The following is a 19,639-nucleotide window of genomic DNA, read 5'->3' as shown; positions in this document are numbered from 1 at the left end:
AAGCCTCCGTCCCTCCATGATGAATGGGCTGCCTGAAGCCTCCGTCCCTCCATGGATGAATGGGCTGCCTGAAGCCTCTGTCCCTCTATGGGTGAATGGGCTGCCTGAAGTCTCTGTCTCTCCATGAATGAATGAGCGGGCTGCCTGAAGCCTCCGTACCTTCATGAATGAATGGGCTGCCTGAAGCCTCCGTCCCTCCATGGGTGGATGGGCTGCCTGAAGCCTCTGTCTCTCCATGAATGAATGAATGAATGAATGAATGAGCTGCCTGTAGCCTCTGTCTCTCCATGAATAAATGAGCTGCCTGAAGCCTCCGTCCCTCCAAGATGAATGGGCTTCCTGAAGCCTCCAACCCTCCATGGGTGAATAGGCTGCCTGAAGCCTCTGTCTCTCCATGAATGAATGAATGGGCGGCCTGAAGCCTCTGTCCCTCCATGATGAATGGGCTGCCTGAAGCCTCCGTCCCTCCATGGGTGAATGGGCAGCCCGAAGCCTCTGTCTCTCCATGAATGAATGGGCTGCCTGACGCCTCCGTCTCTCTGTGGATGAATGGGCTGCCTAAAGCCTCCGTCCCTCCATGATGAATGGGCAGCCCGAAGCCTCTGTCTCTCCATGAATGAATGGGCTGCCTGACGCCTCCGTCTCTCTGTGGATGAATGGGCTGCCTAAAGCCTCCGTCCCTCCATGATGAATGGGCTGCCTGAAGCCTCCGTCCCTCCATGGATGAATGGGCTGCCTGAAGCCTCTGTCCCTCCATGGGTGAATGGGCTGCCTGAAGTCTCTGTCTCTCCATGAATGAATGAGCGGGCTGCCTGAAGCCTCCGTCCCTTCATGAATGAATGGGCTGCCTGAAGCCTCCGTCCCTCCATGGGCTGCCTGAAGCCGCTGTCTCTCCATGAATGAATGAGCTGCCTGTAGCCTCTGTCTCTCCATGAATAAATGAGCTGCCTGAAGCCTCCGTCCCTCCAAGATGAATGGGCTTCCTGAAGCCTCCAACCCTCCATGGGTGAATAGGCTGCCTGAAGCCTCTGTCTCTCCATGAATGAATGAATGGGCTGCCTGAAGCCTCTGTCCCTCCATGATGAATGGGCTGCCTGAAGCCTCTGTCCCTCCATGATGAATGGGCTGCCTGAAGCCTCCGTCCCTCCATGGATGAATGGTATGCCTGTAGTTCCTTGCCCTCCGTGGATCAATGGGGTCTCTCTAGCGTCACTCCCTAATGAATGAATGGACTCTCTGTCGCCTTTCGCCCCATTGATGACTGGGCGAGATATGGGATTGGTGTATCCCGTAGCCAGCCTGCGGGTGAACCAGCAGCCACATTCCTCGGGTTAGGGTTTCATTCGTCCTGTCTCAGATGTGTCTGGGAAGGAATGTGCAGCGTCATCAGAAGACACCTGCAGCCTCAGACACACCGGCCGGCCGCGCTTAAAGCAGCGCACCTGAAGCAGGTGCAGCCGCAGGAACTGTAAGGAGTATTCACTCACCCTCCTCTCAAGGTGGACCTCGCCGACCACCGATGGCCGAGAGACCCAGAGTAGAACCACTGCCGCCAGCAACCTGCCACTGGGAAAATGGTATGAAGGGAGCCTGGGAGGTGCGGGGGGGCAGAGGGAGACAGCGCTGAAAGTCTGAGGTTTCTGCTCAGGCGCTTACCGGGGAGCCTGTCACTCTGTCTATGGGGAGTAGTATTATGTGAAGAGTGAGAGTCAGGAGCCGTTGTTCGCCTTGGAGAGGTGAGTGTAGAGAGGGGCTGTGTGAGTAGGAAGAGTCAGGGACGCTTTGTGCATAGGGGGAGTCCAGAGAGCTGCGAGTGACTGGAGGGAAGGGACTTAGAGTGACATCGACAGAATCACCTGCGTCCCACCCTCGGGCAGACTCCAGCATAGAACCGTACCCTGTACCCACCTTTCTTGTCAACTTTGTTTTAATTTGCATTTTACTGTCTGCGTTGTTCCTTGGTTGAGCGCGCGGTTCCCTTAAACCTGCAGTGCGCCGGACGTAATGAGGCGTAATGGCGCGCGTGCGTCTCCAGAGGCGCTCTCGCGCTGACTCGGGTGGTGTGCGGAGTGCTCGGCATACCTCAGGCGTGATCCCACGGAGAGTTCTCGCCAGACACAGGTGTAATCTAAAGAGGTGCTATTGAGTCGCATAGGTGTGGTTTAGACTTTAGAAGGGCGCTCCTCATTGACTGCTTGGAAAATAGTTTGCTACAGAAACGTAGCATGACTGCTGGGATACAATGCTGTATCCCGAGGGCTCTAGCCCAGGTGTCCGGGATACAGTAAACCCCGTATCCTGGTTCTCGTTGTAGTCATTTTTCACCATGCTGCGCAGGTGACGGGTCTCTTGCTCTGTGTGCAGTTACCGTCAGTGCTTTACATGGGCAGGTCCTGTCGTGTACTGACTACCCACACTTCGTTCATTCCACAGGGAGAGTGCCAGCACTTCTCAGTAGCAAGGCGCTGCTTGGCGATAGTGGGTAACCGTATACAGGTGGCCGAGTTGAGGAATCTACTACAGCTGCTTGAAAAGCAGTGAGCCACACTTCCCCGCAAAGTCCTTCAGCTTTTGAAGTCGTTGAAGGCATGGGTGCACAAGAAATCTAAATCAACCGAAGAGCTTTTTTCTTTTATTTTTTTACATGTGTTGTGTTATGTTTTATTGAGTACCTACCTGCACGCATATAATTTGAAAGGGAGAGTGACAACTTTCGAAGTAGGGGTTCGGTACTTTTACTGTGGAAGCATCAACACGTTTGAGTAGATAATAGGTACTCTGAGCATCTGTGCATTAACACTTCTTCATTTTAAGCACCGACTGTGACTTCCGCACGTGCTATTTTAAAATATTTATTATTCTGTTTTACCATATACAATGTCATGTGTTCAGGGCTTTAAGTGGGATGATAAAACTGGGGGAGGGGGTGGGAAAGTCTTTCAAAGGGGCGTGGCCAGTGTACGTATGGGCGTGGCTTAAAACACTTACGCTAAAAATCTGTGCTTAAAATGTGTGCCGCTCGACTTGTATTACTGTTTGTGTCATTGCACCCAGATATATAATACAACAAATAACATCATACCTACAACAAGTCTGGACTATTAGCTTTGCCAATGGTTGTTGGTTGCATAAGATAAATTATCAGCAACTATGGCTTGTATATAATATTATAAAAGCTTCCACTTAAAGCCCTGGTGACATCACAACAATGTTGCTGCTCCTGAGTTTCAAAAAGATAATGGAAATCAAGAGGAAAAATGACTCTTTTTAAAGGATTTGCCTTCCCCTACAGCGCTCACCTGTCATGACGTCATGCCGTACCTTCTCCAGTAGTGAGAAGTGAGCAGTGTGACTGGAGTCACTGCAGTCCGGGAAAAAACGGACCACCTGTGCCAGGGCACAAAACAGAGACCGATTGAGACCCGTTTCGAGGCCCCCTTTAAAAAACTGACGGGTGCTCGGCACCATTGAGACCCGTCCCACTTAAAGACTTGCATGTATTGCTATCCTGTAATCCCCTAAACTAAGTCACCATTGCCACACCCAATCATTCCAGTATCTCTCATTATCTGCACGCATATAATTTGAAAGGGAGTGACAACTTTCGAAGTAGGGATTCGGTACTTTTACTGTGGAAGCATCAACACGTTTGAGTAGATAATAGGTACTCTGAGCATCTGTGCATTAACACTTCTTCATTTTAAGCACCGACTGTGACTTCCGCACGTGCTATTTTAAAATAGTTATTATTCTGTTTTACCATATATAATGTCATTTGTTCAGGGCTTTAAGTGGGATGATAAAACTGGGGGAGGGGGTGGGAAAATCTTTCTAAGGGGCGTGGCCAGTGTACGTAGGGGCGTGGCTTAAAACACTTACGCTAAAAATCTGTGCTTAAAATGTGTGCCGCTCGACTTGTATTACTGTTTCTGTCATTGCACCCATATATATCATACAACAAATAACAAGATATGCATGAGAGGCCTACTAAAGAAAATTACAGATTTTGTCGCCCTTACTCGGGTGTGTATCGGTTGTACAAATTATGACCCACTGAACTCCTTGTCAGCCTTGGGTGCATGTCTTGGGTCTTTCTCGGGTTATCAATTCAATCCAACAGATGAAGTGCCATGAATCTGGAAGGGCCAGTTCTGTTTCTGCATTCCTTTCCCGTTTAACAAACCCCAGATGCCAGGCTGATGGGAAAGCATATCTAATCTTGATAGTCGTTCCGGGGCCAGTGTGTCTCATAGCTTATAATGCAATTCTAATATCGCTGGTGTGCTCGTTTTTCATATTCCTTGCTATGACAATTCTCGCAGTTACCAAAAAAAATGTGATCTTCATTTCCGCTCACATTCCCTCATCCCTGGTTTCAAGCCCCAGAGAGCGAAGACTTCATCCTTTAGCATGGAGTAACCGATTATGTTTCTTAACTTCTTTCCACAATATGGACACAATAGGATATGATGACCACCAGATATGCATGAGAGGCCGCCTCCCCACATGCTATCTAGCACCAATTATTGGGGTTCGGATACGCCTTCCTGAGTCTACAATGTGTTTCCTACCAAAACGACTTTACTTTATTGGATGATTATCCAAGTTTAATCCATTTATTGTTGGATGTGCTGTCTTTCCATAGGACCTCCCGTTTTCTTTCAGCTGTGGTTCTGCCCATTAGATATATTCACATTGTCCATATACTGGCAAGGAAACCAGTGCAAGAACACAGCTTTGTTGGGACGCTCCCTCCAGTCACACGGAAGTCTTTCATATAGTTCAAGAAAAGGAATTGACATCAAACATCACAGGACGGAAAACGCAAAAGGGTTGGGAAAACCATAAAGGAATCGAGGGAGAAACCGCCATGGTGGTAATGGTAAAAAAGCAGACACTAAACTCTGAATGGACTGCCTTTGCAGCAGGTTTGAAACGCAGCTTCAACCCCTCACGTATTTAATTGCCCTTTTGGAGCTGGAGGGGCAATAAACAGCAGCTGGGCAATAAACCCAGGAGTACGAAGGAAGGCAGCCTCAGGTGAGTGAAACTCACAGCCCGCAGGTGCAGGCTTCATGTATGTTTTACATGTCAGCCAGCCAATGCATCACAATGAACCTGTAAGTACTACTATTGTTCGTTATAGATTGCTCTCTGTCTTGCTGAAAACTCGTCCTAAACTATTTTTGGGGGTCCAGACATCGTTATTTTTTGGTTGGCACAAAAAATACCTGGCAATACACCCTTGAATATTATTGGATGTCTGTGTGTAAAATAATCGTTAAGACCATTGCAGTTTTATTTTTGTGCACCCATTACTTTGTCACTTTTCAATTGGGAACATTCTGCAGCTTTTTGGAGTACAAACTAAATTGGTAGGAATTTTTCCAGTGGACATATGTTGAATTTTCTTCATAAAATACTTGCTTGTCTGAGTTTAACATGAAATATATTCATTTTATGAACGTTAATTGAAAAGTTGTGATTATTGTCCATGTAATCTGCTCTCTGCCTCTGATCAGTGAGAGACTCTAACTGAAATAATGAAACAGATGGCTGTGGTAAACGGATATGGAATCTTTTGCCAACAGAACCTCACCAAACTATTTATCTTATACCTTTCCTGACCACAAGCCTCTCAGACTGTGAGAAGATGAGCTGCCGCATTAAATGGGCCAAAACAATCAGACCTTACTGCATCTGTAATATTAAGACTTCTCTTCTACAGCCATCATCCTCTACGTGCAAGACTATTTAGACGCTAAGTAAAATCAGCTTGACAGCGAGATTTTCCTAGCAACAACAATTAATGCAGAACAAAGAAGCCGGGAGGGTACCAGGACCGAAACTTCCCAGTCAAATTACTAAAGACCTGAACAAGCTGCATTGGCCCCTGTTCTATGGCATCCCCCATCGAAATAAAATAAATAATTCCCATAACATCCGTATACACCACACAACTAAAACCAGATACAATCATTCAGCACGTGTTGAGGATACTCGGGGGCTTTGAGTCAGTGGTTAATTTGTAAAAAAAATACGTGCAGACGGTTTCACCAGGAAGCAGCTTTCACCAGCCCATTTCTCTTGTTCACGCAGCCTAAACCAGAACCAGCGGCTAACACGAAAGTGGGGAAAGAATGTGGGGTAATGGCCAGAGCTGCCGACTTCTGAGCTGGGGAACCAAAAAGACCACACTGTAAGGAGACTAACATAAGAGTGAACAGCCACGTGGATGGGTATGAAGGCAGGAGGGCCAACGGCTGGGGCAATGTCCATCATCGGGAGAGAGGTTAGGTGGATATTTGGAGGTTGCTTCTCCAGGGTGAAAAACATTACAGATATTATTTACATATACATCCTACATACTTGAGGTTGGGTGCTATATTCCTCTTGTAGGGGGTACACTCTATGGAGGAATCAGACATCCAATCCATTGTGATTTTAGATCATGGCTCTGTGGGTGTAAACATGAAGGGTATAGAAACTGCCCAAGAAATGTGGTTATTTATTTATAGCAAGATACAGTCAACTGAGCTACAATAGTCAAGAACGTAAAAGATTATCGAATAAGAATCAATACACATTAAAATGCCTGTTTTGCATGATCACCCCCAAAGGTTGTGACTGATACTTATATTTTTCAACTGTGTAGATGCACTGAGGCCTGCTAACCAGACCTCTGTGCCAGTGCCCTGCTACTGAAAACATCTGTCTGATTGCCTCATACACAACTGGCATAAGCAGGAGTAGTAAGTTTGGTTCTTGGGGGATGTCTGGACACTGTCAGTTGGGCCACCCCAGGCGGTGGGGCATAGGGTGCAGGGGTGTCTTTGGGTGTTGGATCTTCTTACTAGCTCCGGTCTCAGTCAGGAGGACCCATCAGGTTGAGACTGCAGGAGTCAGTTTGAAGCTCGAGGTAGGTTAGGGATCATCAGATCCCAGGTCAGAATCACTGAGCAGACATCCTCGTGGTGTTGGGCCACTCGGTCTGTGGGAGTCGGTTGCAGAGAGGTGCAGAACCATGAAGCTTCCTGGATCTGGGTTCCGTTTTGGAGTGCTGGGGTGAGCAAATCTGGTGCTCACAGGAGACCGAATCCCTGAGATGAAGGCAGGGCATGTCCTCCAGGTTCTGGGGCGCTGCTGGAGACACCAGGGTTTTTTCTGTAGGCTGGTTGGAGTCAGGACAGGCCAGTAGAGCTGGGACCAAAGCAGTTGGTGTCCTCCTCCTCTTCCTGGGTCAGCACAGCTCTTCTGTCCTCCTTCATTCTTCCTCGAATCTGAGGAGGCAAGCTGTAGGGTCTCCACTAAATGCTACCTTTAGTGGCGTTGACAGGGGTGACAGGGGTGTGCTGGTCGGGACAAATGGGTCCCTTCCTTGGGCTGAGTACACCCCCTATTCCCCCCCCTCCAGTGGGAGGGAGGCATGAACCGCTCTAATTGTCTGGGTCCCCTCATCATGAAGATGAAGGGGACTGAGATGTGTGCTTCACTTTGCCTCCCCCCCCCCCACCTGAGGGGTGGGAGTGGCAAAGGTAGGCACACCATCCTCCTAACTTGGTTTTCCCGATGATTCTCCTGCCAAAAGTGGGGGTCAGAACCGGTGGGGGCCTGTCAATTAATCAATCATGGTTTATAGAGTGCACACTACTCACCCGGGATGGGTCTCAAGGCGCTGAGGGATGGGGGGCAGGAGGGGTTCCGCAGATCCTGGAGGATCACTGAGTTCCATCGAAGAGCCAGGTCTCTAGGTCCTTTAGGAACTTAGGGAGTTGTGCATTCTGTCGGAAGTGGAGAGGGAGGAGGTTCCATGCCTTGGCCTTGAGGAGGGAGAAGGAGCGCCCTCCCGCTCTGGTTTTCGTGATCCGAGGCACCGCTGCTAGGGAGAGCTGGGCCGAGCGGAGAGAACGCTGGGGGGTGTGGAACATGAGGTGGTGGTTCAGGTTGCCTGGTACGGTGTCGTGGAGGGCCTTGTGTGTGTGGGTGAAGTGCTTGATGGTGATTCTCTTCTCGACGGGGAGCCAGTGTAGGGTCCGTAGGCATTGACTGTGGTGCGGTAGGTTGAGGACTAGTCTGGCAGTGGCATTCTGGAGTTTGCTGGTGAGGTTCTTGTTGATCCTGGTATAGAGTGCATTGCCGTAATCCAGTCTACTACTGATGAGGGCGTGTGTAACAGTTTTCCTGTGTTCGGGGGATCCACTTGAAGGTCTTACGGAGAAGGCAGAGGGTGTGGGAGCATTGATCTGGTGGTTCATTTTGAGTTCGGAGTCCTGGATGATTCCGAGGTTACGTGAGTAGTCCGTGGGGGCGGGGGGGCCACCAGGTGTCGTTCCAGGCATCAGGGTGTGGGCCCATGATGAGTACCTCGGTTTTGTCTGTATTGAGTTGACGGCAGCTGTTCTTCATCCATCTGGCGACTGCTTCTATTCCGTCCCGAAAGTTGCATTTGGTGATGTTGGATAGGGAGAGGATGAGTCGGTTGTCGTCTGCGTATGATGTAATGTTGAGTCCGTATGCTCTGACGATGGGTACGAGGTGGGCCATGTAGATGTTGAACAGGGTCGGGCTGATGGAGGATCCTTGCGGCCCACCGCTGGTGGTTGGAGTCTGTTCTGAGAGGAATGGAGAGGGTCTGACTCGTTGCGTTCTTTCTGTGGGGAAAGAGAGGATCCAGTCTAGGGCCTTGTTCCGGTTGCCTTTGAAGCTTCCCCTTCGTGGACCCAGCCCATCCTGGTGGAGGAGGTGTGGCATCTTTGCATAGGATGGCCTTTGTTTCTGATCCAGAGATCAAAGGCCCTCTACCCAGGGGTCTAGAAACCTGTCTAGTGGTTGTAAAGGGCGGGTAGCCGTTCAGGAACCACACAAGGGCTGGTCGTTTTTCAGAGGGCATCTCTTAGATGCCCTCTGAGTGCGTTTTACATTAAATCCCACACTGGCATCAGTGTGGATTTAATGTGCTGAGACGTTTGCTACCAAACTTCCCAGGTTTCATTTAAGCCATTATGGAGCTGTGGAGTTTGTAATGACCTATTCCCAGACCATATAATCTTTATGGCTTTACTACACTCTTAATGTCTAAGAATGGACGTAGACACTGAAGGGTCACAGTGCTCCTGCAACTGTACCCTCATATGTGGCCTAGTACACCCTGCCAGAGGGGTGACTTACCTAGGCAACAGGCAGTGGATTGCAGGCATGGCACAGAGGGATGTGTGCCATGTAGACTCTCACTTTTCTCTGCACCAAAACATGAAGCCTGTAATGACAGTTTGGGGATGTTAAGGGGGCATGGCCCTTACGGGTGGCACAATAGGTGCTGGAGCCCTTTAAGGTCTTCCCTGGTCAGTGTCCTTGGTACCCCTGGTACCATTTACAATGGGCTTACCTGTGGCCAGAGACGGGCCCATTGTGGATACAAAGGTACAGTTTTGGGAAAGTACACCAGCCCTGTGAACCTGATTGGGAGGGTCCCAGGGCACATCAAGTCAAAGTGCCTCAAATGTCACACAACAAGTGGGGGGTAACCATGCAAAAAGGGGCACTGTCCTCCACAAAGTCCAGAATTTCTTTTTTTAAATGTCACCCCTAAGATAGGCTCATCGAGCCTTAAAGCAAGGTGCAATATATTAAAAAAGTAGGACATGCGTGCATAGTTTGACAAACTCAATTCAACTCTTCTGAGTTTTCTTTGGAATCGGTGATTTACTTTGATAACACTGTCCTAATACTTCAGGTCCACATATGACGGAGGAATTTCAGCTTCACACATGGAATCCTATTGCAGAGCGTCCCACCTAGTCATGATCAATGAATGGTCTATGGCACACCGGGGGATTCGGCATTCGCTGCAAATAAATGGGGGTTGTGGTGACACTCGATTAAACATTTGGGACACGGGGGCCAACTACTCCCCTCACGTCCCCAGCAACTTTGAGTGATGTTAGAACTCTGGAGGAGTACAATAAAGATGCCGTAGTGTAAGGGCTGCTTAACTAAAGGGACACCTCTGGAAGGGAACGATATGGGTAAAAGTGGAAGTTTCACAAATGGAATCTTATAGGTATCTCAGCATTGTGAAACGTGTTAAAAGGCATAATAGTGAAACCATATCAAGATCTCCAAGATGAAGACAATTTATTTGCTTCTTCCAAATGAGGCATGTGCTTATGCTTTGTATAGCAGCCCTGAAACATCTCCCCGACTTTAACATGAGGCTAAATAATATATATTAGCAAAGCACCCACTTTGTCGTCAAGAGGAGGGACCTGAAGGTGACTTAGAACAAAAATAGAATGGTAAGCTTAGAAAATTCCGAATGGAGATTATTATTCAAAGACCGAGAGGAGGGGGAGGCATTTGGTGCATTATACAAATAATTATTCGAGGAAAGAGCAGAAACTCATGGAAATCAAGAAGAAGCACTAGGATGTGTTGACTTCTCTAAAAATAAAAAGTGGCACAAAGCAATGTGCTTACTGAGTTGATGATTAACTCCCTGTGGAGTGTTGGACCCCTCTCTTCTTTTGGAGCTGACTGAGTTGATGACCGACACAAAAGTGAGGGTTGCAATAAAAAAAAAATCTAATTCCCCTGACAGGTTTACAAATGATTTCTTTTAGACCTTCTTGAACAACACCAACCTTGACACATTTCTGCTGAGCCATGGCACACAGGGGAGCTGCACTCGAAATTATGTGTGGTGTGGACAATGTAGTCATGCCGAAACTGGACAAGAACAAATGCATGTCACACAAACCCATAGTACTGCTTACGCAAATGATGAATATACTACCAAAACGCTTCACATTAATTCTACTAGACCATATCGTTGAAGACCAGTACAGTTTCAAAAAAGATTAAACATTTACAATACTGATAGCTCATGTAGTCCTAAAGGGAAAAGAGAGGCTCCCAATGACCCTGATAGCACTGGACACTGAAAAAGCATTCAATAGATTGAACTGGACTTTTTTTTAAAAGGGTTCTGTTAGAATTCAGCATCAGGAAAACACAGATCAAAATGGTCAGGGTCCCATACATTAAACCCAGAGAGAGTATTCTGGTTAATGGAGAATTCTGAGATATGCAGAGGAGCCCATCAGAGATGTGCCATGTCCCCGAATATTTTTTGCAGTCAAGATCAGACAATCCAATCTCCAACACCAAAGATCTGGTATTTGGGAGCAACAAGCACACAATATTGTCTTTTGCAGATGACACGTTTCTGTCTATGCCTGTCCCGAGGAGGCTGAGTCCACGATTGCTGTATCTACTCAACAGATCTGGAAGGGCATCAGGATGATAAATAGATGAGAGAAAAGGAGGCTAAGAAGACCATTCTCCTGGGAAGAACAACCAACAATGATGACTCAGTTTAGACTTCCTAATTAGTCATAGAAATATCTGGGATTTAGAATCAGTTAAACAATTATGCCAATTTCTAGGCAAACTTGAAGATGTTTGAGAGACCCGACTGTGAAGCTTTTGCAGTGGATGCCTTGATATCAGAGGTGTAGGACATCTTCATTTTCTGTGTGGGCAGCTCAGATTTTTCACCTTTTGTTAGACCCTGTATTTTTCCTGGCTTTAGAGCTCTGTGTTTATTACTGCTGCTAACCAGTAGTAAAGTGTCCGTGCTCCCTGTGGAGATGTTAGTATTGATGGTCTCCTAGGTGACTGGGGGATTCCATATGACATCTATTGTAATGTAGGGTGGAGCTGGTAGGAGGAATTGCAGAGAGGGGAGAAGGAGACCTGCTGTGCATTGCTGGAGTAGTTGAATAAATGCTTATCAAGAAACCCTGGAGTGGGACTTTTTACATGTGGAGGAGGATGGGATCCTGTGCAGGGGACAGGTAGAGGACATATCCACTCCTGGAAAAGTCTGCAAGAAACATATGATGAAGACTTAGATAAGAACGGAAGTGGGCAATTGGATGTGGAAGTGGAGTTTCATGATCTTTTATTGGATGTTCAAGGAAAGGGCATGTACAGCTGAAGATTTTGCATTCATACTTTAACTGCAGGTGGATTTAATTTACAAATGTAACTGCTCCCGGCATTGCGCTTAAGGGTATTCACGGTGTTTAACGGTAAAAGTAGTCCTCTTTTGGCACATTTAATGTGGCATGAAATCCCACCCCGCAGGGATCTACAAAGTGTTTAAGCTCAAAACCACGTATTCGGCGCTGCACACGATCGGCCAGTCCACAGGCATATTCAAAGTCTTAAAGTTTAAAAAGAAGCATTAGGCGCTGCTTAGAAATCGGGCGCTCGAGGATGTTCACAAGCACACAACAGAAGCGTGAGCAGGCCCGGCTCGCAGACTCCATGCATGTGAAGCCGCTCAAGGTTCCCCCTATGAGTGCCTCTTTTTCAACTCTCGGGCGCGCAATTTTTATCGAGTGTGTGCTGTGTACTACGGAGTGTGTAAACAGATTTGGGAAGCATCTTGTCTGACGGGTGCAAATTCCTGAGGTCTTCTTGGTGAGGAGATTATTGAAAAGAAGACCAGGAGGGGGGAAAAAAGTGACAAACTGAGGGTAGACTAGAGAATCCATGGGACATTAGAGGAAATTTGTTAAGCCTCAAATAAAAGGATAATGAGAGTTAAAGCAAAGCTGGAATAGGAGCGACAGTGTTGATGTTTTAGATAGTTATGTTAAATTTTAATTGTTCTGGTCATTTTCTGTTAATTATTTAAACTTTTTATTTTGAGTTTTTGTTTTTGTTTTGTTTTTACAGGTACTGTGACAGATCAAAGTAGGGCCTCTCCTTTACCATTTTTATTGACCCAGTGGTGATCCAATCATACCTTAGAAGCAGTGGAAAACGTTATTTTTCACATATGTACTAGCAATTGGATATGATAGATATAGCCCAGTGAGAAGGCATGCTATATTACTTCATCACTTGGGGGGTGGAGGGAAGACGAGTATATGAGGACTTGCCTCCGATATCACTATGAATGGGGGATGGCAACCTAACAATGTATTTGGAATGACTATTGAAATGTTAGATTTGCATTTTACACCAAAAACAAATGTAGTACTTGAACGTCAAGTTTTTTTCAAGGGTGCAAAAAACTGATGAAGATGTCTCTTATGTGGCGACGTTGAGAGTTTTAGCTCTGTACTGCGGATTTGGGCAATTAACCGACTCACTGATATAAGAGGATAAAGGAGAAACTTTTGCAGAAAGCTCCTACGTCAGAGGAGGCTATTCAAATAGCGAAGGGTATGGAACACACAGCCCTGTGGTTGAAGGAGACTGAGGCGGCTCGTTAAGGTTTCCCCCCGGCGTTTCAAAGATTTGAATATAGTATTTTAAGTAGTCGGCCTCGAGGGTTAATGATGGTTTGACCGGCCCAAGCTCCAACCTGAGTCTCGCCCTGGAAAGATGTTTAGGGAGTTAAAAGATTTTTTTTGTAGGCCACTCATTGGGCTCGCTCCAGGGTTTCTAAGCAAGCACCCAGGAACGCATAATACCCATACGCAAGTGCTGGAAGAAGCACAGCATGAGTAACTTTCCTAATACTCTCAGCTAGAGGACCTTTTAGCTTGTTGTTCAGTTTTATTAAACCATACGTTACAGCCACCAATGTTTTTTTTTTTTTTTTTTTTTTTTTTGGGGGGGCGGTGGGTCTCGCAGTTTCTGTGAACCAGACCCCCAGGTACTGGTATTTCTGCACTGAGTTAATTTTCCTGGATCCAGTGGTGCATGTGATGTTTTTTTGTGCTTTTGCCGACCTATTACTGCGATCTTGGTCTTATCCAAGTTGATAATGAGATGGTTCAGTATATTGTACTCGTGTAAGCTGGTCAGGGGAGCATGTTGGAGGCCCACTTTGGTGTGGTCTGTGATGACAATGTCATCCGCGTACTGCAGAATGTGTTAAGGCTGATTGCTTAGTCGAGGTGGGGCCAGGCTGCTGTTAGCTAGCGCTTTTCTCAGGTCCGCTGTGTACAGATTGAAAAGGAGGGAAGCAAGCACACAGCCTTGTTTCAAACCTCCGAACATCCAGATTTTCGCAGACAGAGATGTGGGACCTGTTTTTACCCCTACCCAGGTTTCCAAGTAAAGGGATGTTATGGCCGTTAGAAGTGAAGATGGAATTCCCCAATATGCAAGTTTCTTCCAGAGCGAAGGCCTGTCAACCTTATTGAAGGCTGCAGTTAGATCGACAAAGCAGCAGAGGTTGTAGTGGCTGGGTTGCTTGATGACTGAGGGCCGATAGAGCAATTATATTGTCAGTTGTGGCGGCTCCTCCACGAAAGCCTGTTTGGAAGAAGGTGAGCAACTCATTATCTTCTGCCTAGGTTTCCAGCTTTTCTAGGAGGATACAGGCGTATGCTTTAGCTTCCAAGTCTAAGAGGGCTATTAAGCGATTGTTACTTGGGTTTTGACGATGAACCCCTCCAAGAGTCCGGTGTCTTTCCAAGAGTGTAGGCGGTGTTCAATAATGGGGTTAGAAGCGCTGTCCAGCCCTCTGGGGCAGATTGAAAGATCCTGGCAGGCAGGCCGTTTGGACTCGTCGCCGCACTGGATTTCATAGATTTTACTAGTCTTATAATTTCCCTTGGTTTGATCAGGGTCTGGAGTTTTTCTGTGTTCAATAGGGCGGTGGCCATGGAAGCTGTGTGTTGGTGTGCCAGAAACTGGCTTCTCACGTGGTTCTCCCATGCTGCTGCCGGAACTGCGTTTGATCTCGGAGTTCCAAGGGATTATAGAGTGTTCACGTACTGCCAGAATCTAGCTAGGGATCCTTCTTTTAGCATGAAAAAGTTCTTATTCCATTCCTCCTCTTGTTGCGTACGTTTCAGGGTCAAGCATTTTTTGTTTTTTTTATGTCCACATTCCTCGCTCCTTCTACTGTCAGAAGGTTTCCAGGTGGTGCGTTAAGTTTGAACTTCATGTAAGTGTGATGCCCCGTTGCCCTGGCAGTTTGTTTGGGAAACTTGTGAGCTGTTGGATTCTCTTTGAGGGGCCACTTTGATCCTACGGCCATACCACCCTGAAAGTTGGAGTAGTATTGGGTACATCACATGTAAAAATGGAAAGTGTGGATAAGTAGGACAGACCTCACTGTGATGTGTTCTTTGATGACAAGGCTATTAGAGTGTTGGTAGATTAGGGGAGTTTGTATGCACTTATTTCTAATAAAACATGTGAGGAGAAATGGTCTGTGTGTGGCAGTCCACCGTTAAGGGATCCAGACATCAGAGAGGTAGGATATGCAGGAAAGAAACACTGGGGATGAGTTGGATAATGACAACGTTTAAAAGTGAAGCAGGGAGAGTGTATGTAACTACCTATGGATCGGATCTATAGGGGCGGCGCCATCAAAGAGATTTGAACAACATTATCAATCTGAATGCCAAAGAACTGATAATGGTAACAGAAAAAACAAATGTTGGGGTGGTTAATGAATGGTATGATGGTGCGGAAAGGAGGTATCAGAAAGTGTTTTGACAGGAAGTAGGCCTATTGAAAGGGGGTTTCATCAGTAGTGGCTGGCAGGGAATGAGAATGGAGGCGCGGGAGGCGAAGGGGGAGTAACAGGGGAAGTACAACAAAAATGAGGAAATACGTGAGAGGGAATAAAAATAAAATTGCAGTTTATCTGTCAATGTCTGTAATTGAAGACACTGATGAAATATGCCATGATCTTGTGAATAGCGGAGAAGGTGAAATGGCTTTGAGCAGTGAGTAGAATTCTGCAAAGTAAAATGACTCTGTATTGAGAATGGTGGAAGAGAAAATTATGCAAGGATGGAGTCATAAGGATAGTGTGAACAAAGAGGTAAAGGATTTTTTTTAAGGTAAAGGATGAACTAAGTTTAAGTGAGGGAAAGGTAAAGAGGAGACGACCGATTGTACCTCCCTGTGGTGCTTGTAAACATTTTATGTCCTTGCACATGAAAGGCATCTGGGGTGAAGTATGACCAAAAGAAGGGCGAGACAGTCATTTTGGTGGCCTGCCATGGATAGTGACATCGATGATTTAGTGAAAAACTGCCATGTGTTTCCTAGCAGTGATAATTCCAAGCTACGGAGGCAACTTCCTTTGGTGTTCACTAAATTTCTTTAAAGACTGTGGGAAAGAGTTGCTATTGATTTTGTTGGACCTGCGGAGAGTTTGGGTTTCAGAGCTAAGTATATTGTAGATTATCACTCTAAATAGTTTGTGGTGTAAACAATGGGAGAAATGAATACAGCCAATATAATGTTTTTTTTTAAGAAGGTTTTTATTGAGGAGGAAATTCCTAGGACGATAGTGTATGAAGACTGGGTGCAATTTGTATCCTAAGAAATTACAAGTTATCTTGGATTGAAGTCGCACATGAAAATGTAACGCTTTTCAGACCTCAGGCGAACGGACTGGTTGAGAGGGTCAAGCGCCTGGTTAACAAGAATGTTCAATTGTCCCTTTCCAATGGGCTGTCGGGTGAAAAGAAATGAGAATATGGGCACATAGAACAACTCTTCTTTCTGGGACACCAGTATCACCATTTGTATATCTAAAGGGAAGAGAACTGGGCAGGAAAGAATGCCCTGTGTGATTGAGTAAGAAAGCTATGTTTTGGGTTGACCAGGAGGAAGTGAAAAGAAGAGTTGGTGCTGTGCAAAGGAAGTCTAAAGAAGTGTACAACATGAGAAAAAGTGTGAGGAAACTGTGGGTGCAAAGTGGTGATTGAGTGGTGGTATGGAAGAATGGAATAGATTGCAAGGGTGGAACCAAGTACTTTGGTCAATACCAGGTCAAGGAGGTTAAAAAGAAATGTGGCGCTACTTGGAGTATGGGTAATGCAAAGTTTATAAGCCACAGAGAACTGTGGAATAGTATGTATTCGATCACAAATCTATTATCTGAAATGAAGGAGAGAAATGTTATTAGCTTAGTGTTTAAATTTATCATCCAAACGTATTTTGTAAATCTGTATATTGCTGTTTGAGTTAAGGTGTGTATTTAAATTTCTATATGTGTGTGTTCCCCTTGTTTCAAAGTAAGCGGGGAGATATGTGGAGATGTTAGTATTGGTGATCACCTAGGTGACCGATTCTTTGTCATCTTTTGGAATGTAAGGTGGGTAGCTACTGGGAGGAGGAGTTGCAAAGCTGAGAGAAGGAGAAGTGCTGTGTATTGCTGGAGATGTTCAATAAATAAAAAGAAAACCCGAAGTTGGGACTTCTTACAATCCCCTTTTTTAAATTGTTGAATTGTCTTTCTCCTAAGTGATATATTGAACTTGCCTATAGGGCCCTTATATATGGTACACATCGTACCCAGGGCCTTGGACTTAAATGCCACTAGTGGACAGCACTGCAGCACCGACTGTGCCATTCAGTACAGTGGCAGTGCAGGTATAGTTTCAGTTCTACCATTGTAGCCTGATTGTAGCAGTGTGAAAACTGCAATTCGACCTGTAAAGATAAACCCTTTCAACAGATAAGAACCTTCCCTTTAAATATCAATAACTCATCCTCGTGCAGGCCTTGTTGCCCACTAGGCAGGGTAAATGAGAATAACGAGCATTTGCAATGCAAATTGGTCTTGCATTTGTAAGAGTTAGAGCAATTTGCAATGAAAATTATATTGTTTCGTACCTATGTTTTTTGTTTGGACTGGATGTATGTTGTTCGGGGTGGAGTTATGTGCTTTGAATTGGAATTGTTAGTTGTGAAACTGTGCGGTGTTAGTAGTGAAACTGTGTGGTGTGTAGTGTATTTGTCTATTGTAAATATGTGGCATGGTGAATAGATTGGGGTGAGAGCTGTATAAAATAGATAGAAAGTTATATTGAGAGTGATAGTTTGTGTATGATGTGGTGAATGAACTCTTGATAGAGTAGTAGAAAGAGTGTGTGAGAGAGAGAATAAAGGGGAGAGAAGGTTATAGATGCATAAGGAGGCTGCGCTTGCGTACGCAGAGGACACCGAAAAAAGAGGAGAGTGTGTTTACTGTTTGGGTTTTTTGAAAAGTTATGGTAAAGAAACTGTGCTGCAAGACCTGATATGAACCAATATAAGAAATGCTGGATGAGTGCGTGAGCTAGCAATGGAAGAGGAGGAGAGTGTGTTTACTGTTTGGGTTTTTTGAAAAGTTTTGGTAAAGAAACTGTGCTGAAAGACCTGAAGTGAACCAACATAAGAAATGCTGGATGAGTGCGTGCGCTAGCAATGGAATGTTAGTATTGGTGATCACCTAGGTAATTACGTGGTATTAAGTGTAGTGGTATTTTTGTGGCGTGGAGTGTCATGTATTGTATGGAATTTTGTGGTGTGGTGCTGAATTATATGGCATGATGTGAAATTATGTGGTGTGGATTGGATGTATATCGTGTCCATCGCTCACCCAGCCCAGGAATGAGCTGTGATGTCACTGGACCCAAGCTACCGCTATAGCCCTAACCCCACCTCCTCAGCCACCACTCCCGTACACACCTCCTTTGACTAGCTAGTTACACCGTCTTCTCCCCTGCAGCTTGAAGACCTGTACTGCACCGGATTGGGTTGAAGGTGGCACACAGGCTTACTAGACATGGCATGCCACACTAACCCCTCCGTGCCACTCGGAAACTAAGTTAAGAACACAATTAGTAAAATACTGTTTGGCTGATAGAGGCTTTCCAGAGGTTGCCGAGGACCTTAACTCTGGCCATAGGATAATATTTCCCTAGGCTACCAAATCATTTTGACTATAGTGCCCTGTGCATAAGCGCTAGAACTGCTTGGGAGTGTAGCTTAAGGCACGTTATTTCAGATGGATGGCAACATGGCTTTTCTGCTTACAAGTGAAGACTGGAGTTGACTCTGACGGTCCTCTGAGTCAGAGGGCTGGTCCTCTTGGCCAGTAGGGGGGATTCTATAGGCATGATGCTGCCTCGTTAGAATCACTTTCTAACCAAAATCCTGCGTACAAATTTTCCTTAAAATGCACTACGAGGCTTAACATTTAAAAATGATTGAGGATCTTTTTTGCCCGAGGCTGGTCTCTTTATCAATTGTGACTGAACATTTATTTGCATAGCATTTTTGCAAGGCTCAAGGAGCTTTAAAAAGCAGTGGTCTTATTAACCCTTTCCGGGATACCATATTGTCGACATCGGAAGGATGAAAGGCTGACTTTCTATGCTTAGGTCCTTCATTCTACCTAAGAGTCGCACACACCTCACTGACGCAGATGCATTAACCCTCAGAGCTATCTTCTCACACTGCCCTTGCAGAGACATCTTGTCGGGAATGCACAGATTCCTCTGAAGGTAACTCGGGGGCAGCACAAGTCAGATGAGTCACTCGATAAACAAGGTGGTTCAGCTGCGTGCACTGCATTGCTGCATGTTTGACCCGTGGTATTACTGCACCTGCAGGGGGCCAGAAGGTGTGGGAAGGCTGGAAGTGTGTGTTGTGTATTGCAGCAACAGGGTGGACGGGTCATTGTGCCGGGGATGGGGAGCGCTAGCTCTCTCTCAGGGAGGAGGACTTGTGCTTTGGAGCAGCAGGAGGGGTTGGGGTCCCTCCCTGTTCCCACACAACTGTGCACCGTGTTATGTTATGATAATTGTTTTTTATATAGCGCTGGTTTACCATCAGGTCTCTTCGCGCTTCTGGAGGGGAATATTATAACAGACAATGCGTG

General features: G+C 46.1%; 1 protein-coding gene across 3 annotated transcripts in view; it reads left to right on the top strand.

Annotated features, from left to right (window-relative positions):
• The first annotated feature begins 1,395 nt into the window (after positions 1–1,395).
• LOC144826433 (transient receptor potential cation channel subfamily M member 7-like) overlaps positions 1,396–19,639 on the top strand; it is a 1,864,676-nt gene continuing 1,846,432 nt past the window's right edge. For all 3 annotated transcript variants that reach the window (XM_078684758.1, XM_078684760.1, XM_078684761.1), the window contains exon 1: positions 1,396–1,577. In XM_078684758.1, coding sequence (XP_078540884.1) covers positions 1,575–1,577 — 3 coding nt within the window. In that variant the 5' untranslated portion in view covers positions 1,396–1,574. The remainder of the gene's footprint in view (positions 1,578–19,639) is intronic.

The sequence above is a fragment of the Lissotriton helveticus genome, chromosome 3_2 (genome assembly GCF_964261635.1).
Source record: "Lissotriton helveticus chromosome 3_2, aLisHel1.1, whole genome shotgun sequence".
NCBI lineage: Eukaryota > Metazoa > Chordata > Amphibia > Caudata > Salamandridae > Lissotriton > Lissotriton helveticus.
The sequence above is the reverse complement of the archived record's forward strand: the minus strand, read 5'-3'. Positions and strand labels throughout refer to the sequence as shown.